We start from the raw sequence: 23,559 nt of genomic DNA, 5'->3' as shown, positions 1-23,559 counted from the left end.
GACAATAGCAATTCACCATGTCACCTCTCCACTTCAGCTGGGTCACAACCTGCCAACTCCCCACCCACCCAGAACCTGGGAAGACCAGACACAGGCTCTAGGCAGGCGCCAATGTCCTAGTCTAGCTCGAGGGCTGGGCAACAGTGACACTCAGTCCAGGCACCACAACGATTTTGCTGTCCTGAAGGCAACTTAGGCTCAACCAGCCCTGGTGTCTGCCAGGCAGGCTCCCAACTCTGCCTCCAGCCCTCGCCCCTGGCTCTGGTATCGTATGTGTGGAAGGGGAGAGCAGCCAAGTCTTCGCCGGGCTCTCTAACAAGTTCCGCGGGTCTGTTTGTTAAAGAAAAAATTCCAGTGGGTGCATCCAACACATGGAACTCAAGTACAGAAATTATATTTATCCGCCCCACTGCCAAGGAGATCACATGCCCCGTGAGTCACTCCAGATGTGCTCAAAAACAGAGTCTCTCTGTGGAAGCCCAGTCCCCCAATCCCAGAGAGAGTCAAATGAAGAGAGGTACTGACTCCTGTCCCACCCAGGACGCAGCCTTCAGCCTCCAGCCTTCTGAGGCAGAGTAGGCATTTCTGCACGTCTGCAAAAGGAAGGGAGGGAAGCACTCCATCATCTCGTTGGGAAGAACAGCGTGGGCATACCTGCAGCTACTGGGGTTCCATTGGGCTTGAGGGTCGATTTGTCACCTTTTGAAGGACAAGATGCATTGGAAGATGTTGCTGCTTCTGCTGTTGTATTACAATGCTCAGGCTTCTATGTGCCACAGGTGGAGCAAGGGTGAGTTGCTTTTTATTCATTTGTTTGTTTGATGCTCATTATTCTTTTTTAAATGCAATTCAAAATTTGGAGGGAAGTACCTTAGAAGCCCCGCACTCTCCTTTTATCTAATCTCTGTCAATTGCTTGATGCTTCTTGACATGTTCCCCCTTCTTAGAGGGTGATGGGGAAATGACACTGGAAAAAAATCAAAGCCCCTGGGGGAACTAGGTCGAGGTGGAGAACCCAGAGAGCATCCCTTTCTGGTATCCCAGAGAGAACTCATTTCCTCGACTGCCCCCACCACCTGCAGCAGTTGGGCCAGACCGTCTGGAGAGCAGGTGCTGAGGTCTGCTGCTAAAATGATGGAGTGATGGGGGCTGGGATGCCAAAGGCCTACTCCCTGGGGGAACGAGAGCAGAAGATCTACAGGACGTTGCCTCCTCACCAGGAGGGGATGCATCTCTGCAGCCAGAGGTGGGCAGGTGAGGAGAGCAACCTTTCAGCCTCCGCCGCACCCACCGGCCCCACCACCTCCTCACAAAGGAAGGGGCCCCAGAAAAGGCTGTTCTGTCATCACTGACTTCCTCCCTCTCAGGATGTAGTTCCTCCTAGCTGGATGGCATCTTTTCTCCATTTCCCTGGGACTGGCTCTGCTTGGTAGACACCGGGAGCACCTCGAGCCCGAGTTTATCACTGTTAGGAAAGGAGGTACCCACAGCACTGCCCACTCTTCACCAATATGAATGGAAATCTTTCCACTGCCTAAAGTCAACTGAGTTCACTCTCCCAGAAAGAACTGCAACAAGAATGGGCTCCTTCAAGTGAGGCCAGTAGGTGTTTCTAGAGATGCAAAATTGGAAGGCAACTGGCATGGTGGCATGGATGCACCTCCTGCTTGCTTCTCAAGGACCGTGTCAGGGAAGGAAGGAGTGGCCAGAGTGGGGATAGAGCAGCGCGAGAGAAGGATCTGAAATGGGAGGGAGACAAAAGCTACTGGACTTATGCTGGGGTTTATTTCCTCACGGTTCAACCTGATATTAGAGACTTAATCTCTAACAGGGATATAAGTCTTTTGAGCTGAGCTGTGAAGTGATCATTGCCCAGAAACAAATAATACAGCATTCTTCGTTTTTCCCATAACAACATTGCATACACACGCACATGCACATGTACACCCCTCCCTTTTCCTTTTTTAATGTTTAATGTTTAATTTATGTGGGTACATAGTAGTTGTTTATATTTCTGAGGTCTATTAGATGTTTTGATACAGGCATGCAGTTTATAATAATCACATCATGGAAGATGGGGTATCCATCCCCTCAAGCATTTATCCTTCGTGTTACAAACAATCCAATGATACTCTTTTATTATTTTTATTTGTTATTTCTTTACTTATTTATTTATTTTTGAGATGGAGTCTCAGGCTGGAGTGCAGTGGTGCAATCTCAGTTCACTGCAACCTCTGTCTCCCAGGTTCAAGCAATTCTCCTGCCTCAGCCTCCGGAGTAGCTGAGATTACAGGCACCCACCACCACACGTGGCTAATTTTTGTATTTTTAGCAGAGATGGGGTTTCACCATGTTGGCCAGGCTGGTCTCAAACTCCTGACCTCAAGTGATCCGCCCACCTCAGCCTCCCAAAGTGCTGGTATTATAGGTGTGAGCCACAGTGCCCGGCTCTCTTTTAGTTCTTTTTAAATGTACAATTAAATTATTATTGACTATAGTCACTCTGTTGTCACGCCTCCCTGTTAGTAATGTGCACAAACTTTGAGGTAGCACTTGGAAGTAAAGAGCAAAGAGATCTTGGAGCTGGGTTCTGTCGCTCCCCTCTTTGTCACACTGGAGATTTGTTTATTAAACGGGATAATAATGCCCACTCTTCCTAATGCACAGGCTGTTACAAAGCCAAAAGGGATCATCTGATTTGCAATATGGCTTATAAACATAACAGCCACATCATGAGCTACTCTGCAAGGGACCTGATTTAAATTCCACCTCTATTTGGCAGTGTGATCTCAGACAAGTCTCTTAACCTCTCTGAGCTTTAGTTGACTAACAGGTGACATTAACATCCATCACATCAATAAAACTCACCCTCATGGTGTTACTGTGAGGGTCATATTCAAAAATATAGCTGAAAATGCTTTGTAAATGACAAAGCACAATATAAATATTAGCTATTGCCTGCCCATTTTGAAAATAAAATTTTCATTAAAGGAAGTTTGAGGCTCTTAACAGGGGAATCTAGCAACATTCTGGGAGCAGCTTCTCTGGACCATGTCCTTCCACAACGGGGAAGGTCTTTCCACAGTGAGTTCACGATCCACTGACTCAAAGCCAGCCCATCTGATATCGAGGCCACTATGAGGCAGCAGATGTGACGTGCTAGATTAATGGCTCAAGTCAGCGCTCAGAGTCAACAAACGATATGGAGTCCCTCCAACCATCATCAAATGTCTTCCATGTAGCTGATTTTTTTTTTCATTTTTAACATTTTCTTCTAATTATAAAAGAAATACACAGTTCTTGCCATCTTTTTTTTAAGACGGAATAGGAGTCACACCCAAATGAATAACAGTTTTTCCAAATGTATTATTCATTTCACCTTCATCCTTCCCCGCACCCTACCTCCAGCCTCAATTCAAAGTACTCCCTTTGGAAAGTCTTAGGGCAATGTCTTCCTGAGATTTTCCTCTTCCACCCCCTGCCCTTCAGACCCCGCCCCACCGCTACCCCATGTCCATCCTCCTACCCTCCTGCTCCAACACGTAGAAATGTAGACGTAAACCCACAGGCAATATGCACCCTGCTGTTAGGACTGTCTTTTTCCTACCATCCTCCCAGCCTTTCCCTAAGCGCTCTCTAGGATTCCACCCTGGGAGGCAGCTTTCCATGCCAGGATCCAGGATCACCCATTCCAGCCCCACCAGCTTGATGAAGACCAAATGACTCACCTGTGGCCAAGCCAGGAAAGCCACATCTACACACACACACACACACACACAAACACACACACAGGTGGCCCACGTCCCAGCACATACCAGGTCCTGCCAGGGCACTACTGGAAGGGGGAGGACTAGCCATACTTGAGAAACAAATATGCATCTATTAAGGAATATGAATATCTATGCTTTTGTTGAATACACACAAATTATTTTTTAAGTAGTTTAATAGAGCAGCCCTTCCATTTTTTTGATGGAAATTATGTCATTTTCAGGTGTCCATTTTAGGATTGTGTGTGTCCTCAGTCATGAATGTTCCATGAGGGAAAGGCCTGTGGTCAGTACTCAGTAAGTACTCACTGACTGCCGGGCATGGTGGTGCACACCTGTAATTCCAGTGACTCAGGGGGCTGAGAGGCCAAGAGTTCGAGACCATCCTGGAAACATAGTGGGACCCCCCCCAACCTATGTCTTAAAAAATTAAAATTAAAACAAATTAGCTGGGTGTAGCAGCATATGCCTGTAGTCCCAGCTACTGAGAAAGTTAAGGTGGTAGGATCACTTAATGCCAGGAAATGAAGGTGGTAGGATCACTTAATGCCAGGAAATGAAGGTGGTAGGATCACTTAGGCCCAGGAGGTCAAGGATGCAGAGAGCTATGATTGAGCCACTTCACTCCAGCCTGGATGACAGAGCAAGACCCTGTGTCCAAAAAGAAAATTGTTTTAAGTATTAACTGCCCAGGTGCCCCATGCAGAGCCATCTTCTCACTCCACAGTAACTCCATGAGGCAGGTGCTATCCTGGCCATTTACAGGTAAGAAAACTGGAGAGTGAGGCAAGAAGTGAAGTGCCCCAGTTCCCCCAGCTGCAAGGGCAGGGTTGAAGTTGATCCCCGAGGTCCATCTGCTGTCAGAGTGCCCCGTGCTCATTCGTCCGCTCTGCATATTTCTCCATCCCCATGGGCCACTCACCTGCTCCCGGCAACCCCAAGCTGCCCCTACATGGTGGAGCTTTCCAGCCAAGAGGAGCTGGCTGCCAGAGCCCTCTCAGGAGCTCTCCCAGAGGATCCCCACGCACAGGGACGAGACCCTGGCTTGCTCAGAATAGCATTGTGTTTACAGAGGGCTGGTCCAGGAGCCAAAAAGTAAATGACATCCATCAGATCTGGCAAAAGATCTTTTACAAACGAGAGCTTTTTCTTTCCACACCCACTGTCCTTTCCATCGAGTTGCTTCAACTGATTCATTAAAAATACAGTTGTAGTTTGGCTTGAGATGGTCTGCAGCTTGAATCCTTTCCAACAAGCTATTTGCCACAAATACTACACACAGTTCCGGGGAAAGCATGATTAGCCTGAATACTGTGCTACTGAACATATCGGAGGGATGGGAGGAAAGAAGAAAGAGACTTTTAACCCAGATTACAGAAAGTCAAAGAGAAGGTCGGGCTGCCCAACAAAGGCAGGCTACTCCACTGGAGTGCCTCTGGCTGTTTGTCTAGGCAAGAAAGTTTTGAAGGGCTAAGGTGTGGGGGAGGTAGGGGACAGCACTCACTGAGATCAATGAAAAAATAGCTTCTTCCGGGCCCAAACAGGGACTCCTCAGGGATAAGGGGAGGGTGTGGTGGAGACAGAAGTCAACATCTACTTTCTGATCATTAGCCAAGACCGAGAATCACAAATAAACTCTAGATTCACCCTATTAGAAAAGGAAAGATTTTGTAAGGCACTCTATTTGAAAAGAATAGAGCTTAGTGAACAGGGCAGGTAATGTGTTCCTATGGGATTATTTATTCTTTTGATGAACAGGAAGGGGCATGATGCTAGGCACTGGGAGTACAACAGTGAACAAAATAGACAAAATCCCATACCCTCTAGTGAGAGGAAACAGGCAACAAATATATTTATATTTTAAAATATGTGATTTGTTGGATGATAATAAAGTAGGGACAGAGGCTAGAGAGTCCAGAGGGTTGTAATTTTAAATAGAGTCATCACAAAGAGCTTTTTTCTCCAGCCACATTCAGGTGCACAGGGGCAGGTGTGGAATGGGTAGAGCTGGATTGTGCTTTTGCCAAGCGATTGCGAAGGAACAATAAAGGGCCAGGCGCGGTGACTCACACCTGTAATCCCAGCTCTTTGGGAGGTTGAGGCAGGAGGATCACTTAAGGTCAGGAGTTCGAGACCAGCCTGGCCAGCATGATAAACAACCCGTCTCCACTGGAGAAAAAAAAAAAAAAATTAGCCGGGCATGGTGGCACCTGTAGTTCCAACTACTCAGGAGGCTGAGGCACAAGAATCGCTTGAACCTGGGAGCCAAGATTGTACCACTGCCCTCCAGCATGGGCAACAGAGCAAGACTCTTGTCTCCAAAAAAAAAAAAAGAGGAACAATGAGGGAGAAAAGGGGAATCAAAGCAGGAGAGTGATCCTAAAAGTAGTCCTTTTACCTTGCATATCACATTATTATAAGTCAAAGTCAGAGTTTTGAAAAATATGTGTGATCCATTTAAGAATACATTTTCTACCAAATGCATAGGCATTCCTTCATTCATCACTAACTACCATTTATCCTTTCTGGCGTTATTCAGAACTGAAGAATGCCCAGTCTCTGGGCAGAGGTACCTACAAAAAAGAGAATTGTTCACTTATCAGTGAGATTGGGTTTTGCAGCCTTGGAGATCTGGATTTTAATCCCAGCCCTACCTCACATAAGTTGGATGGCCTAGGGCAATTTTCTTAACCTCCAAGTTTCTTCATCTATAAAATGGAAAGTTCATATTTACCTCACGAGGTACCTATGGACAGCACAAGGCACACAGTGGGTGCCCCTGAGCTATTGCATTATTATATCTGAGCTCCACATGTTAAGAGCTTTAGTCTAAGCTCCAGAGGTATCTCTCAGCAGAAGACGTAGACAGAACACGCTATAACACATGAATCATGAACTCTGGATCCAGCTCCCGGACTAACTCAGTCCATGTGGCATGACCTTTAGCAAGTGAGTCACTTGTTCTATGCTGGTTGGTCCCATGTGTCCTAGATGCTCATTTGGGCAGGGAATCGAGGAGGAACTGAGCAGCACTTGGTTTCCCCACCCCATGGCCAGCCTGGGCAGCCAACTTCCACGCAAGTTGACCATTGAATCTCAGGGCCCTTAGGACAGACACACTGAGTGGCCCTCATGGACACATTCACATCCTGAAGAAACGCCTGGACAGTGGGCTGGGCGGGGAGCATTGAATGGAGAAGAAAGTAAACAAATGGGCCCAATTGTACACAAGCAAAAGATGCACAAAGTCCGTGCTTCTAACATACATGTCACACCAACCTTCTTGTCTGAGGTTCAGTGCTCAGGCAGCACCTGGGAGGCGTGGGATCCTCCTGCCAGTCTCTGATCTCCCCATCCCACTCTTAGAGGGGATGCCATTGCTAATGGGCATCCAGGGAGGAGCACTCAGGCCTCCCTCCCATCAGCCTTGCGAAGGCTGGGCTGCCCAGAGCACTTTACTCACAGGGAGCAGGGAGCAGGGAGCTGAACTTTAAGCGACCTCCGTAAGTTTGAGGGATGGAGCAGAAGGAAAAGGAAGAAAAACCAGCAAAGCCCTGAAGAGTCTCCAAGGCTGTTGTTTTGGTTTGGTTTTATCACTACCTGGTTTATGTTTTCTTAAATCATTCCAAAACATATCCTGAGACTGCACCTAGAGCACTGCATTACACACACAGAGAGGTGAGGCAGAGGCTGCACACAGCCCATTCGCTCCCTCCCAGGGCCTGGCAACCCTGATGAAACTTTTCAGGGTGGTGTGCAGCAAGATGCAAAACATGTGGCCTGGATAAAGAAAGATAGAGATAGAGAAGGAAAACAACCCTGTACGGTGGGGTTCCCAGGAAAGTCTTCCGGCGGAAACAGGATTTTCTAAAATGTAGGAGCAAGTCTAGTTTCCAGCTTTGCACATATACATCTTGGAGTTTGCCAGCCCTTGTTTCAGCCATCAGCATTTCTGGTGGGGTCCAGCCTTTGTCATTATGGACAAGAACATCTTGGAGTGACTGTACATTGTGAAATTTGACCTCTGTGTTTTGACATTGATCAGATAGAGCTATTTCTCACCCACCACCTCCAGCCTCTCCAGTGGAGATTCCCTCTAGGTCTTGCCTCACACAGGGAGTCAGATCTGGGCGGCTGCTGAACCACTGAGATGTCTGCCCTAGAGCTGGCTGCACTCCAGCAGCCTAAGGGGCACAACCTTCCCTACCCCTGCCCAATGCACAAGGTCAAAGCAGCCATAGAAATGCAAGGGGCAGCACTGCTAGGGCTGGTGGACCAGCACAGGGGTGGGGGTGAGGAAGGGAGGGAGAGAGACCCATCTTTAAGATTCCTGTGCTTCCCACACATACATTCTGATTTTTTTGCTTTTTAAATGGATTGGTAGGACCTCTTTCTTAGCTTTCTAGATATTGATCCTTATCAGTTACATTCATTGGAAATGCTTTCTCCCATTTGCTTGGCTTTTCTTTTCTTTTTTTTTTTTTCTTTTTTTTTTTTTGAGACAGGGTCTCATTCTGTCACCCAGGCTGGCATACAGTAGCTAATCACAGCTCACTGCAGCCTTGACCTCCCAGGCCCAATTGATCCTCCTGCCTCAGTCTCCCAAGTAGCTGGGACCACAAGCATGTGCCACCATGCCCAGCTAATTTTTTTTATTTTATGTAGAGACGGGTCTCACTTTGTTGCCCAGGCTGGTCTCAAATTCCTGGGTTCAAGTTATCCACCCGCCTCAGCTTCCCAAAGTCCTGAGATTACAAGTGTGAGCTGCCGCGCCTGGTACAAACTTACATCGTAAAGCAATAGCCATTCCCCTTGCCTGAAGGCTGAAGCTATTTCTAAGTCTCCACCAAACTATGTTATTATTCAGTAGGATACCAAGAGCTATTGGAAATGACAGAGTTTCCATTATCAAGCTCAGCTTTGAATCAGGAAGTATTTTCTTCTTGGCTGTTTGAGAACTAGGGGTCCACCTGGGGTGAGCATGTTAAAGGCATGTTGCTGTTCGCAGGGCAACAATTGAGTGAAGAAAGTCCAGGTCTAAGATCATGAATAACTTCCAGGCAGGCAGCCACAGGCTGGCTGTGATTACAGGGAAAAGAAAGGGCTCCACGCCCTGACATTCCCTCCCTATCGCCTTCATCTGCTGGGACTGAGGGGTTTTTTTTTTGTTTTGTTTTGTTTGTGTGTTTTTTTTTAAGGGAACAATACCTTTAATTTGGCAATAAGAGATAAATTCTAGCAGAATTAAAGAAGTAAAGTCGCTCTTAGATCCTATCCTAAGAAGGGGTTTCATCCACCCCTTTCTTCCTGGCGGGAAGAAAAGAAGAGCATGAAGAAAGAAACAGGCACACCTTGACCTAAGACCAACTCATCTCATACCAAGGAGAAAGCAGAGACAAAGCCCATGCCCTCTCTGTGCCTGCACTCCTCACCTCCAAGAACGTGATGACCTTGGTCTCTTCAGTTGGCCTTGTAAGGCCCCATCAGATAGGCAAGAACTCTGAATTGTTTTATGGTAGAAGGACACCATCGGCCTGTGATGTGGATAACACAGATCTGGCTGCCTACTGGAGCCTGGGAGCTGGAAAAAGTCCCAGTGCCTACGTTTCACTCCCAGAGATGCCCACAGATTGGCCTGGGGTGTGGTCTTGGGTATTCGGGTTTCTAAAAGTGCCCAGATGAATCGAATGTCTAGTCAAGGCTCGGAAGCACCAGTCTAACCAGAGAGCGGCCACACAGCCTAGGGTCAGCGTCTTCCACACAATTTCAGGTCAAGCTCACTCACTAGGACAGTGGTTCTCAACCTTGGCTATCATTAGAAGCACTTAGGAAGCTTTACGAAATCATAATGTGTTCATTGCACTCTGATTCAGTTAAATCAGAACTCTGGAGCCAGGTTCAAGAAACCACTTTGGTGACTCTAACAGTGTGAACTAGTGGCGTCACAGACACCTCACTCTCCTGCGTTCCACCTGACACTACAGGCACTGGCAGTGGATGAACAGGGGCAAAGGCTTCCTCGAGCCATGAAATCTATGATTCTGTGGGAAACTGGCTCTTTTTTGGCAGAGTATAAACTCTGCTGAAATGCCGGGCTAGTGAATACTGCCATGGAGCTGATGGCTTCTTCCCCGAGCATGGTCTGGCAAAACAGAGCTGGTCACTCTGCTGGCCGAGGCGACCATTAGTGCAGGGATTTGGTCATCAACAGCTATGCCTGGCACACAGTCCAGATGCCTGCCAGGCTCTGCCACGGGTACAGAAATATTAAACTATATGGATCCCAGTCCTTGAGGAACTTGTGGTATCGATCATAAATGAGTTACTAAGAAAGTAATTTACAGCAATACTATGATACATCCATCAGGCTTTTCTGGGACATGGGAGATCCCCACCAGTGAGCTTTACAGAAAAGTTCCTCTAAGTTAAAGATGTTTTTTTTTTTTTTTTATCACTTCTGATGGAAAAAAATCCTTCTAAAATGAATTTCCATCCTTCTCTGCCCTTTTTTTTCTTTTTTTTTTTTTTTTTTTGAGATGGAGTCTCACTCTGTCGCCAGGCTGGAATGCAGTGTGGCACAATCTCGGTTCACTGCAAGCTCCACCTCCCGGGTTCAAGCAATTCTCCTGCCTCAGCCTCCCAAGTAGCTGGGATTACAGGGACGCACCACCATGTCCAGCTAATTTTTGTATTTTTAGTAGAGATGGGGTTTCACCATGTTGATCAGGATGGTCTCAAACTCCTGTCTCATGTGATCTGCCCACCTCGGCCTCTCAAAGTACTGGGATTATAGGCGTGAGCCACCGCGCCCAGCCTGCCTTCTTTAACTGCGTACACTGAACATAATTTGACCTTTTCTCAGTGGCTTAAGGGCACTATTATCAACTAGCAGAGCTGCCATGTATGATTAAGCAAAATATGCCTGTACAACTTCAGGGGGTGCCAACACCTTATAGTCTCGATTTTTACCGTTATTTCCCCAGTTTTCTGGTAGATCACAATCAAGTGTCTTAAAGAAGCTGTACCTTTTTTATCAGCTGGCGGAGGGCTTGCCGATCATTTCTGCACAGTGCCTGCTCCCCAGAGGGGCCGTGGAGGTGACCAGGGCTATTTGCTCCTAGCCTGACGTGGTCCTGGAGAACTGCAATTTATAATGATCTTTCCTGTACCCTCTGATGTTCTGTCTTCTCCCTCACTTGACCCCAGCCAGTGCCTAATTCTTGCTGTCCTGTGCGCCTCTAGTGGTCATTCATCTTCCTCCAGTTACCACTTCTGCATGCAACCACTGGGGAGCAGCACTGTCAAGTCACTGACTTTATACTAAATGTATTCCTAAATCAGCCAGCCTTGGCTGGGCGCAGTAGCTCATGCTTATAATCCCTGCACTTTGGGAGGCTGAGGCAGGCAGATCACTTGAGGTCAGGAGTTCAAGACTAGCCCGGTCAACATGGTGAAATTCTGTCTCTACTAAAAATGCAACAATTAGCCGGGCATGGTGGCACGCACCTGTAATCCTAGCTTCTTGGGAGGCTAAGGCAGGAGAATCACTTGAACCCAGGAGGTAGAGGTTGCAGTGAGTCGAGATTGTGCCACTGCACTCCAGCCTGGGTGACAGAACAAGACTCCATCTCAAACAAACAAAAAAAAGAAATCAGTCAGCCCTTGGGGAAAGCTCTGAGCTTGACCCCACAATGATGCCCTAGATCCAAGGGCCAGGGTCTTGTGCACTCTCTTCCTTTATTTTGTCACCTGTGTTCAGATTCTTGGCAGCTGTATTTTGGATGAGCCTGAGGTAGCCAGAAGCCTGATCTTCTGATTTAAAAGGGCATAAACCAGCACTTCATAGTGATAACATGCTAAGATGTGTGCAGTGCTATCAGGGAACAGTGTTTTCAGCGAACTCACTTATTGACTTTGGAGCTTTTTGTTTGCTCATCATTTCTGCTTTGCTTTATTTTGCTTTGGTTTAATATAAATTCCCTAAGGCATGTGTATCCCTAGGCATATAGATTTTACAAAACTTTCTCAGATGGTTCTTCCTTTTTCTCTTTCCTTTTCTTTTCTCGTTTTCTCAGATGGTTCTGATGAGCAGCCAGTTTTTCAGCCACTGGTCTGACATGCCTGAGAGCTTTCTGGGCCACACCAGGGGGGTGTGTCACCTCTCTCCTCACTCTGTGTCCACCATCACTGTCAAGTCAGTCCTTTTTTTTTTTTTTTACGTGGAGTCTCGCTCTGTTGCCCAGGCTGGAGTACAATGGCGCAGTCTCGGCTCACTACATCCTCCACCCCCCATGTTAAAACAATTCTCCTGCCCCAGCCTTCCAAGTAGCTGCAATTACAGGCACCTGCCACCGCATCTGGCTATTTTTTTGTAATTTTAGTAGAGACAGGGTTGCACCATGTTGACCAGGCTGGTCTCGAACTCCTGACCTCAGGTGTTCCACCCGCCTCGGCCTCCCAAAGTGCTGGGATTACAGGCATGAGCCACCAAGCCTGGCCAAGTCAGTCCATTTTTAAGACTCCCTGACTACCCTGCAGGTGGATCAGAGGGAAAAGGTCTGGGCACACACAGCAGCCAGGAACTCACTGTTTTCTTTCTTTCAGCCGTGCTCTTCCCTGCTGCCCACCGGCCAAAGAGGTCCTCATCACTGCCTTTGAACCCAGTCCTGCAGACCTCCCTGGAGGAGGTGGAGCTGCTCTTCGAGGTAGGCAGAGGGGAACGTGCTCAATCCACGTCACCCAAAAGGCACTGCACTCTCTCTCTCTTTTTTGGAAAAGGAGAAGTGACCTGAGCCCCTGACCATGAGTGACCCCTGCTGTGGTAGGGAATAGCCTAATTTGTAGAGGTCACAGAATCTTGCTCATTCATAAAGTATTCCTCATGCCTCCTGTCTTTCCCACATGCTATAACAGAGAATGATGGCGTTAGGAGTTCAGTTCAGTTTAAATTAAAATTAGATTTGACCCATAGGCATCAATCCTGGTGCCCAGGCAGAAGAGTGTGGCAAAATTCCCAAGCAAAGGCCCTGAGGCAGGACTTGCCAGGAAATGCCAAGCCGTTGTCTGGGTGCAGCCATGTCTCCAAGGCCCTGCATGCTGTGACAGCAGTGCTGTCTGGATGAGTTGCCAGCCCAGCTGGGTTTCTGGAAGCCACGGACCACCCTACCGGCTGTCTTCCACTACCTCTCACCTTGCATCACTGAGACCCCACTCCTCCTCCAAACCACAGGGTCAGTTTCCCAAGACCGCCCAGATTGTCTCAGTGTTATGATTCCAGGCTCGAGATCTGAGCTTTAGTCCTGGCTCTGTCACCCGTCTGCTGTGCCACCTTGCATAAGCCATAGTTTCTCTCTGGGCCTGACTCTCCTCATCTGTTAAATGAGAGAATTCAACTATGCTGTCCAAAATTCCCTTCCAGCTGTGACATCCTCTGACTCCATGCACTAGGACTGTCTGGTTAAGAAAGAGACAGCTGGGCCAGGTGTGGTGGCTCATGCTTGTAATCCCAGCACTTTGGGAGGCCGAAGCAGGTGGATCAACTGAGGTCAGGAGTTCGAGACCAGCCTGGCCACCATGGTGAAACCCCATGTCTACCAAAAATACAAAAATTAGCCAGGTGTGGTGGCGTGCACCTGTAATCCCAGCTACTTGGGAGGCTGAGGCAGGAGAATCACTTGAACCTGGCAGGTGGAGGTTGCAGTGATCTTAGATCATGCCACTACACTCTAGCCTGGGTGACAAAGCGAGACTCCATCTTAAAAAAAATAAAATAAAATAAGAGATAACTTGCTGTAGCCATGTAGTTAAGTCAGGGGAGAGATTTCAAATTCTGCCTTGGGAACCAGACTGGGAAATGCAGAGTCTTTGCCTAGTCTTGAACATGGGAGTCATACAAAGAGATCTATATTTCAGAAAGCTCATAGACAGTGTCATGGAGGATAAATTAGGGCAGGGGAAGACAGAGACAGAGAGAAGAGTTAGGATTTGGAGTCATTCCGTCCCTACTGTGAGCCTGGCACTACGCAGGGAAGTGCATGGCAGACCCAGCTCCTACGCTTAGTGGGCAGGTGAGAGACAAGGGCAAATCTCTGTATCCCAATTGATTCCTAACACAATCCTCTGCATCCTTCAAACTCTGAACATTTTTCCAGAGGTCTTATAGTAAATATAAAGAAACTAGAGCTATACCCAAATAAATAGATTGTTTGCCAAGGATGTACTTCTTGACTTTTCCAAAAGCTGCCAAGAAGAATCAGTTAGAACATCAGTCATTTGGCTCCGTGTAGTGGCTCATGCCTGTCATCCCAGCACTTTGGGAGGTCGAGGCTGGGGGATCATCTGAGGTCAGGAGTTTTCGAGACCAGCCGGACCAACATGGTGAAACCCCATCTCTACTAAAAATACGAAAAACTAGCTGGGCATGGTGGTGGGCGCCTGTGATCCCGGCTACCTGGGAAGCTGAGACAGGAGAATCGCTTGAACCCAGGAGGTGGAGGTTGCAGTGAGCTGAGATCGTGCCACTGCATTCCAGCCTGAGTGACAGAGTGAGACTCCATCTCAAAAAAAAAAAAAGAAATCAGTAATTTTATGACCTTTATGTCTGAACTCTTTTTTGAAAGCTGGTTTAACACAGAAGAGAAACAGGAAGGGACCAACAGCCCCATCCAGTCACACCTTGTCTTTGAACAGAAAAACCAAGCTAATGCAGAAAGTCTCCCAGCTTCTGCCTTAAACTTATCTGAAATAGTTGATGCTTTAGATGATCTTTGTTGGGTGGGAGAAAGAAAGGGAAGAAGGAATTTATCCAGGACACTGGAAACTATAATTAGTCCCTTAAATACTGGTTTTGAACCAGGTACTGTATTAGCTCTGTCCATATTTGTCTTATTTACCTCTCACAATACCCCAGTGAAGTAGATGCTGTTACTAATTATTTACACAGAGAAGGAAAGTGAGCCTCGGAGAAGTTAAGTAACTTGTCCAAGGTCACACAGCAAGTGAGAAAGTCAGAACTGGAACTCAGGTCTCTTGGGTTCCAAAGCTCTTCTGGCAGCTGCCTCCCTAAGGGAAGGTGCGTGATAATGAATACAACTGTGTCCTCAGCAATGCCCCACTTCATATTTTTGCACATTCACTTTTCTCACCAGTTCCTGCTGGCCGAACTTGAGATCAGCCCTGACCTGCAGATCTCCATCAAGGACGAGGAGCTGGCCTCCTTGCGGAAGGCCTCGGACTTCCGCACCGTCTGCAACAGTGTCATCCCCAAGAGCATCCCAGACATCCGCCGGCTCAGCGCCAGCCTCTCCAGCCACCCTGGCATCCTCAAGAAAGAAGACTTTGAAAGGACAGTGCTGACCCTAGCCTATGTGGCCTACCGCACAGCCCTGTCCCACGGCTATCAGAAGGACATCTGGGCGCAGTCCCTCGTTAGCCTCTTCCAGGCCCTGAGGCATGACTTGATGCGCTCCTCACAGCCGGGAGTACCTCCCTGAGAGACTGGCCCACACCAGGACCTCGGAGCAGGGATCAGCACAGTAATCCAGAAAGTCTTCATTCTCTACTCCATTTACAGAGACCAGCAACAAAACACGTACCGCTGACACAGAGCAGCAGAGATCAAACAGAGTAACCCCGATGCTCTTTTCTCCTTGTAGTTTCCTGGAAGACACATCTGATTCATGCCATCATGTGACCTGGAAGGGCTGGAGTGGTAATTCAAGATGCCTCCATGGGCAGAATGGGTTGCCTGTGGCAGGCAGAAGTCCAATATGCTTCAACCCAGAGCACCCGCCACACACACTCACAAGTGAGGACAGGCCAGGCACAGCAGCTCATGCCTGTAATCCCAGCACTTCGGGAGGCTGAGATGGGAGGATTATTTGAGGTCAGGAGTTCAAGACCAATCTGGGCAACACAGTGAAAACCCATCTCTACTAAAATCACAAAAGTCAGCCAGACACAGTGGCGCATGCCTGTAATCCTGGCTACTCAGTAGGCTGAGGCAGGAGAATCATTCGAACCCAGGAGGTAGAGGTTGCAGTGAGCTGAGATCGTGCCACTGCACTCCAGCCTGGGGAACAAAGTGAGACTCTGTCTCAAGAAAAAAAAAATTAAAAAAAGAGTGAGGAATGAGCTAAAGGAGACATCATGGCAGGAAGATGGGGGACAGATTCCTTCGGTCCTAAGGGACTAGGGTGCTGGGATGAATGAACATTTTTCCAGAGGTTCTATAGTAAATATAAAGAAACTAGAGCTATACCCAAATAAATATATTATTTGCCAAGGATATACTTCTTGACTTTTCCAAAAGCTGCCAAGAAGAATCCATTAGAAAATCAGTAATTTTATGACCTTTCTGTCTGAACTCTTCTTTTTTGAAAGCTGGCTTAACACAGAAGAGAAACAGGAAGGGGCCAACAGCCTGATCCAGTCACACCTTGTCTTTGAACAGAAAAACCAAGCTAATGCAGAAAGAGTCTCCCAACGAACAAGGTGGCATGAAGGCCTGTGCCTGTCTGTCTTCATGTGAAAATAATTTAGCATCATCAGAGCACTAAATGCTCCAAATAAAAATGATTTTCAGATGACAGAATTCTACCCTTTCAAATGCCAAAACTTTCCTTTTAGAGATATTGACTCGATATCTATTTAAACTATACGTACATATCACCTTAAGCTGTTGTTTAGTGTAAGATCATCATTTAAACATTCTTGTGTGTGTGTGTGTGTGTGTGTGATATGAGAGAGATGGAGTCTCGCTCTGTCGTCCTGGCTGGAGTGCAGTGGCATTATCTCGGCTCACTGCAACATCTGCCTCCTGGGTTCAAGTGATTCTTCTGCCTCAGCCTCCCGAGTAGCTGGGACTATAGGCGTGCACCACCACACCTGGCTAATTTTTGTATTTTTAGTAGAGACAGTTTTTTGCCATGTTGGCCAGGCTAGTCTCGAACTTCTGGCCTCAAGTGATCCACCTGCCTCAGGCTCCCAAAGTGTTGGGATTATAGGTGCAAGCCATTGCACCCAGCCATATCATCATTTAAATATTCTAATGAAGGAGTTGGATAAGATAATCTCTAAGACTCCTACCTATGAAGTTGCTACAATTGTTTAACTGTGAGATGCTATAAGGAGAGCACCTGGACCTAAGAAGTCTGCTCAACTGTTTGTACCGACGCTGAGAGGTCCCAGACTCCTCATTCTGTGTTCAGTTCTGAGTTTTTCTGCTGTCTCCCTCACTGTCAGACTATTACAGCACATTTTTCTTTGTTGCCAATACAACTTGCCCTTCACAGTCTGTTCTTTCTTAGCTGGCCATCGCCTACACACTAAGATAGCCAGGCTTGTTATAATTCTATGTTAAATAAGAGTTAATAGATGAAGGCCTCTGCTAGGGGTCGAGTGTCTGGGTCCTAATAAGGATTCCTCATTAGCTCAGAGATCTTTCTGGCTTCTCCTAAGTTTACAGCTGTGTTCTGCAAGCTAAAGCTGCAATAAGTCTGATCTTTGAATGAGTGAGGATTTATTGGGCTAAATTTGATTCTGAAATGGGTATTTAACAATTGTCATTTGGTAATGATGAGGTCTGGACTCCTTCAAAATCTTTGAGCAAATAAGCTTTGCTTAGCAGTGCTACCTGCATGATCTTTTTAGAGAAATGCTGGGATGCAGGAAGAAGGTATTCATCATCAGAGAAAAACACAGTTTTGCATCCTGATATTCTCAGGCTCAGAAGATTGGTAAGTCTCAGTCTCTCTTTCTCATTCCTTGACCATACCTGCTCTTTCACCTCCTCCAAATGCAGATTCTGATATATGCTTTTTTTGTTCAATCTTTCTCTTTCTAAATGTACATGTTCTCTCTGACACGGTCACTCTGCTTGTCTCTTTCTTTCTTTGTTTTATTTTAGTTGGTATCTCTGCTGCTCTATATTTGGGCCCAGTTCCATGTATCTTTGTGTCTGTTTTTTGATGCATCTCCAAGACTCTTCTGCTTGACCTTTGCTCTATCTCTGCTGACCCACACTCTAACACTCACTGTCTGTCAGTCTTCTCTGGGTATCATTGTTTAAATAAAGCAAAAGTCAGTGTACAGACAGTGTTGGGATCGCCCAGATAAACATGGTAGCCTACCTTCACTGTTTGTACTTTTCCTCGATGTCAGGTGGGGAGTGGATGAGCAATGGCCTCAGTCCCTAGACACTGTGCAATACCCTGATAGTCAGTGTCCCGCCCTGAGGCTCCACTCCCTTGACAATGGATCTGAAAACTTTCTTGTACTCAGAATCATCAGATAGAAAGGCCCACCCTTGTAGTCCCTGACCACCATGTTATGTAGATAGCTGCTCCCAGTAGTTAAGAAATCCATGAATGGGAGGATGGTTCCCAGGAACATTCACCCAGCAACAAAAAAATTAAACACAAATTGGGGCCTGAATTTCTGTGGCAATCAATGACTGAAAAAAAATAGAAAAAAGAAGGACATGACCTTTTTAAAGACAGATGAAGACTCGTTTTCAGTAACTAGAATCCTAAAAACTATTTTAATCTGAATGCAGATAATTGTTTACCCACAGTTTTATAACAATGACTTCATTGACATGCAGAATCGAATACTATGATCACCACCAGCAGCCAGAAAACCCTATTCTTTGCCCAAGGAACAGTAGAAATGTAGACTAGACAGACAAACAGGGTCTCCTATTTTGCCTCATTAGTGCCACACTCTACACAACTATAGTCATGAAGGGGTCACATTTGGTTATAATTACTATTAGAATAATATGGGAGTGTGATGTTTATAGTGGAAACTTGCCCATGACTTATGTAACCATTTCTGCTGACAAATTTTAGGATCTAAAAACTTTGTGGGTTTTTTTGTTTTGTTTTTGTTTGTTTGTTTTTTGAGACAGTCTCTCTCTGTCCCCAGGCTAGAGTGCAGTGGCGCCTCTGCCTACAGGGTTCAAGCGATTCTCCCACCTCAACCTCCCAAGTAGCCGGGACCATAGGTGTACATCACCATGCCCTGCTAATTTTTTTGTATTTTTAGCAGAGATGGGGTTTCACCATGTTGACCAGGCTGGTCTCAAACTCCTGACCTCAAGTGGTCTGCCTGCCTCAGCCTCCCAAAGTGCTGGGATTACAGGCGTAAGCCATCGTGCCCGGCCCACGATCTAAAACCTTTCTACGTTTCCTCGATCGTTGGCATCCTCACAGCTCTCTCCAGTGTCAGTGTCACTCAAGAGACATCAACAAACATTTAACTGCTGAAACCTTCATTGCTCTGTCACCTCACCTTGAATCTAACAAATCAAAGTATTTCTGCAGGTCCAACAGTCTAAAATTAAATGCTTGTTAAATTACTTTGTACAACACCCCTTACTTTCCTAATCCATTTCAATATCTTATTTTTTTTTATTGTGGTAAAAAACATATCACATAAAATTTACCATCTTAACCATTTTTAAGCATATAGTATGGCAGTGTTAACTCCATGCATGCTGCTGTGCGACAGACCCCCAGAACTTTCTCATCTTGTAATTCTGAAGCTCTATACGCATTGAACAACTCCCCTTTCCCGCTTCCCCCTGCCTGCCCCAGCTCTTGGCGCCATTATTCTGCTTTCTGATTTTGAGAGTCTGACTACTTAAGATACCTCATACAAGTGGGATCTGGCTTACATTTCTTGAGCATTGTATTCTGGAAAAGTGTTTCCTTCCTCTGAAAAATGGGTAGAGTTCTGAAGGAGAACTACTGGTGTTATTGTATCACTTGCTGTACCTATTTTTATTTAACAAATATTCGTCTATGGTATAATAAAAATGTCATGATTGAGTTGCTCACTGGAATCTTTGTTATCTCAGAGTATCTCACTGAGGAATTTGAAATGGTTCATGGGTTTAACAGTGGATGTTGACTTCCACAGCTGCTTATAATTATCCGGTGTCTTTAATGTTTGCGACCAAAACATCACACGTGGTATTGTTCATTCTGAGTTTCAAAATCATAACCAAAAAACATGAGGTCAGAATGTAGTAAATACAGTAGCCAGTCTTTAACATGCATTTAAAGAGTTGAGTCATCCTAGCCCATCCTACGATGGCAAGATAATTTCAAAGGGGACCTGGGCTGTCCACAGTTGCACCTGCCTTAAAAGTCAAGAAGAATTTGTTTTTTGGGTGACTTCCCTGGTCACTTTACCCTGGGGATCATTTCCAAGTAGTATAGGTGCAGATCTTGGAACGCCATTCCTGTGTTCTGTGAATTCAAGACAACGTGGGTTTTATAACCCTTTGACTCTGCTCAGCATCTCCCAGATCAAGGTAAGGTCATGTTGCCAGGAACCACTACTTACAGAATGTTTGAGCTTTTGCTTTTGCTTTTATTCCTTGCTCCAAATCCACATGTCCGTTGTGAGAAAAGAAGCCAACAACTTCTTCCAAGCTGTAAGCAGGAGAAATTCCAGAGTTCAACTGCAGCTAAGACCTTGTCCCTGAACTCATCAACTTCTTCCCTGCCCTCCCACCCCCTCCTTTTGTACCAGCCAAAGAAGGGCTTTGGTTTCCTTTTTGGAGAGCCTCAGAGAGAAGCATTTGAGCACCTACTTTAGCCAGAGTCCACTGACATCTGGGCATGAGACTGGCATCTAGACTTTGCCAGGGAGGCAGCTATACTTCCCAAAAGATCTGGAGTCTTTCTCACGGGCTCATACCCTCTGCTGGCCTAGACCCTTTATATCCCCCCCGGTGCTGAGGCAAATGATCTTTGCCAGCAGGGAAGTCTGAAAGGCTTAACTTTGTACACTCTAAGACAAATTCTCCAGAAGGAATGTTGCATTTTCTCCCTGCCACCAGGCACATTCCCTTCCTAAGGTCTAGATCAGCAGGTGGCCCTCCCAGCGAAAGCTCTGTGTCCTATGATCCGAAACAATAAAGCTGTGCTTGGGTACGTGAGATTATGTTTACGATGATGGTCATCACTCCAGCCGTAGGAAGTTGGAGAAACTGAAAAATAAGCTTAGCAGGCTGCCTAGGTTCTGCGGAATCAGCAAGCCCCCGCTGTGACCAATCAAGAGCGGCCTCGGGGAGAGAAATTAACTCTTTCTTTTCAATTTGCTGATTGGCTTTGAGGAGTGGGCGGAGCTACTGCCTCTGTCCCAGCTTCCCATTGGTGGATGAAAGTTAAAGGTGGGCCTCCAGTAAGTTTTTGTCCTTTGATAAAAAGGAATGTTGTGGGGACTTTTCTTTTCTGCTTTGGAGGCCCAGGCTCAAGGCAAATTATAAGTAGGGAACCAATCTGAGGGAAAGACATGTGAACAGCGTTAAGGTACCAGGTCCTGGGAGCGACCAGCAGCCCCACCTGAAGTCCGCCTGCAACTCTGACAAGCTCAGGTGCTTGTTTTAAGGAAAGGGGCTACTAGATTCTTACCAACAGGGAGCCCAGGTAGGAGATGAAACAAGGACTCCCCAAAATAGGTCATCAGAGGGAGGAAAACTGATGGAGAGCACAACATGCTCTGAGCGTTTTTAATGTTTTTAAGCTTTTAAATGATTTCTTCAAGGCCGAGCAGCAGCAGCAAAGGTGTGGTTTAATGGATTAAGAGGGTTTTTGCTGACACCTAGAATGAAGTTACTCTATTACTAATCAAGCCGAGAGAAGGCCCACTATGCCCCCGTTTATCATCCTTTCCCAGTTCCTTTTTGCGGGTCACAAAACGATGCTCATCAATCCCACCTAAAGCAGGAGGCCGGGAGCCCAGCCTCTTGCAGAAACAGCGAGGGTATAACTGCCCTCCAGTTCTGCCCCCAAGACGACGAGGACTCTTGGAAGCCAAGAAAGGTTTAAGAAGTCTTTCTGGATAGAGAGCAGTGCCCAGGGAGGAAGCCCTTCGCCGGCAGAGCGGGGTCCGAGGACGAGCTGGGGAGGACAGAGGCGCAATGGGCCTGCTGCAGGGCCTGCTCCGAGCCCGGAAGCTGCTGCTGGTCGTCTGCGTCCCACTCCTGCTGCTGCCTCTGCCCGTCCTCCACCCCAGCAGCGTGAGTACCGACCTGCGCCCGCCGGGGGTCGGGGAGTCAGTGGGAGGGCAAAGAGGGGAGGTCGATGGGGAACATGGGGTGCTCAGGCAGTCCCTCAAAGTGGCTTGTGGTGGGTTTAAAGAAATGGAAGGGTTTTTCTGGAGGAAACCAAGATACCTTCTTCCTAAAAGCTGTCATGTTCATCTCCTATCCCAGTCCCAGTGCCCCAACCCCATGGCCTCCACCAGGGGTCAGGACAGAGTAGGGGCCTTGGCAGAAGTGACTGATGGGTGTTGCACCAAGCAGCAGGCCAGTCCGCCCCAGCAGCCAGGGCCAGCGACACCCAGGCAAACGACATGGTGCATCTGTGTTTGTCGGGAATTCACCTGGGACCCTGGTTATCTGAGAACCCCTGGAGACACAGAAAGAGCTCCCAATAGTGGCACTGAGGAGAAGGCTGGGGGAGGAAGAGAACCGTGGGGCCAGTCTGGGGTCTGTGGTTGCATCCTGGTGGGCTTTGATGACCACAGTTGAAGCTCTAATCCTGAAGTCTTCTATCAGCTTCAGGGAATGAATGATTAGAGAAGGAACGAAAGAAGAGCTTGGCAGGCTGCCCCGGTCCCATGCATGTGGCCTTGAATTATTTGTGTCTTCTGTGTTTTCTTCTCTGTGCCCTTGAAGGACAGATAAAAAGTGACACGATAAAAAAGAGATGAGAGCCCTCAAACTCTACCCCGCGAGCTCATTCTTCACCTGGTTTGTGTGAACAGAGGAACCTGAGCTCTGGCTCCGCATCCAGCTTGACTGTCACACCCTCCCCGTGGTCACCTGCTTCCCTTCCCTTCCCTCTGCTGTTCTCTTCCTCCTGTCTTTGGCTTGTCCTTTCCTAAAGCACTGCCCTGGAGACTTTAGGAAAAGTAAGCTAAAACAGGTTAATCACGTTTGTAGGAGGGAGAGTAATTCTTCTACTCTGCTCCTTAAGTAACTTGGTAACCAACATTAAGTTAAAAAGTTACACAGAGGGGATTAGGATGGCTCTTCTCAAAACCAAACTGGCTTAAATCTTTCATAGAATAAATACTCCAGAGTGCCAGGGAGATGCCAATTAAAACTGGGCTGGGATTAGCAGACAGTGATTGCTGCTGACATTTTTCCTGGACTGTTCCCTAGTCAATTTTCTGCTTTGTCCAAATGGGTCTGATTTTTTTTTTCTTTTTGTGTCTTTTCTTGTTTTTGTTTTTTCTCAATGTCAGGTTGATATAAGGGACTGTTACCAAGAGACATATTAACCTCCTCTCCCAAGCAGTATCAGGAACCTCTCATATCTCCTGGTTGAGTCAGCCCCATCTTTGGGGACCTTGGCCACAGCCCACAGAAGGCACAGACTAGGTGCCCAGCAGGTAGAGTGTCTTTCATCCATCTGTCACCCCTTTCATCAAACTTTTTTTTTGTAGACGCAGAGTCTCACTCTGTCACCCAGTCTGGGGTGCGGTGGCACAATCATAGCTCACTGCAGAGCTCCTGGGGTTAAACAATCCTCGTGCCTTAGCCTCCGGAGTAGCTGGGACTACAGGCAAGCAAGCACCACCACATGCAGCTAATTAAAAAATTTAAAAAAAAATTTTTTTTTGTAGAAATGGAGGTTTCACCATGTTGCCCAGGCTGGTCTCAAACTCGTGGTCTGAAGTGATCCTCCCACAATGTTGAGATTACAGGTGTGAGCTACCATGCCTGGCCTGCATCAAAGTTTTAGATTCTGATATTGAACCCTTAAAATTCCAA

At 46.9% G+C, this 23,559-nt stretch overlaps 2 protein-coding genes across 4 annotated transcripts in view; both read left to right on the top strand.

Annotated features, from left to right (window-relative positions):
• The first annotated feature begins 437 nt into the window (after positions 1–437).
• FAM180A (family with sequence similarity 180 member A) lies at positions 438–15,669 on the top strand. Its single transcript, XM_017887742.1, has 3 exons — positions 438–790; positions 12,372–12,472; positions 14,915–15,669. The coding sequence occupies exons 1-3, from the start codon at positions 715–717 to the stop codon at positions 15,257–15,259; spliced, it is 522 nt and encodes a 173-aa protein (XP_017743231.1). The 5' UTR covers positions 438–714; the 3' UTR covers positions 15,260–15,669.
• Positions 15,670–20,976: 5,307 nt separating this feature from the next.
• SLC13A4 (solute carrier family 13 member 4) overlaps positions 20,977–23,559 on the top strand; it is a 47,260-nt gene continuing 44,677 nt past the window's right edge. For all 3 annotated transcript variants that reach the window (XM_017887739.1, XM_017887737.1, XM_017887741.1), the window contains exon 1: positions 20,977–21,798. In XM_017887739.1, coding sequence (XP_017743228.1) covers positions 21,700–21,798 — 99 coding nt within the window. In that variant the 5' untranslated portion in view covers positions 20,977–21,699. The remainder of the gene's footprint in view (positions 21,799–23,559) is intronic.

Source organism: Rhinopithecus bieti, unplaced genomic scaffold (genome assembly GCF_001698545.2).
Source record: "Rhinopithecus bieti isolate Rb0 unplaced genomic scaffold, ASM169854v2 scaffold_17275, whole genome shotgun sequence".
Classification (NCBI taxonomy): domain Eukaryota; kingdom Metazoa; phylum Chordata; class Mammalia; order Primates; family Cercopithecidae; genus Rhinopithecus; species Rhinopithecus bieti.
This window is presented reverse-complemented; position numbering and strand designations above follow the sequence as displayed.

Excerpts from the sequence above, each read along its gene's own strand:
- FAM180A (XM_017887742.1), top strand. The coding sequence starts at position 715 with ATGCATTGGAAGATGTTGCTGCTTCTGCTGTTGTATTACAATGCTCAG. Across the intron at positions 791-12,371 it reads GTGCCACAGGTGGAGCAAGG|CCGTGCTCTTCCCTGCTGCC; the intron begins GTGAGTTGCTTT and ends TCTTTCTTTCAG. Across the intron at positions 12,473-14,914 it reads AGGTGGAGCTGCTCTTCGAG|TTCCTGCTGGCCGAACTTGA; the intron begins GTAGGCAGAGGG and ends TTTTCTCACCAG.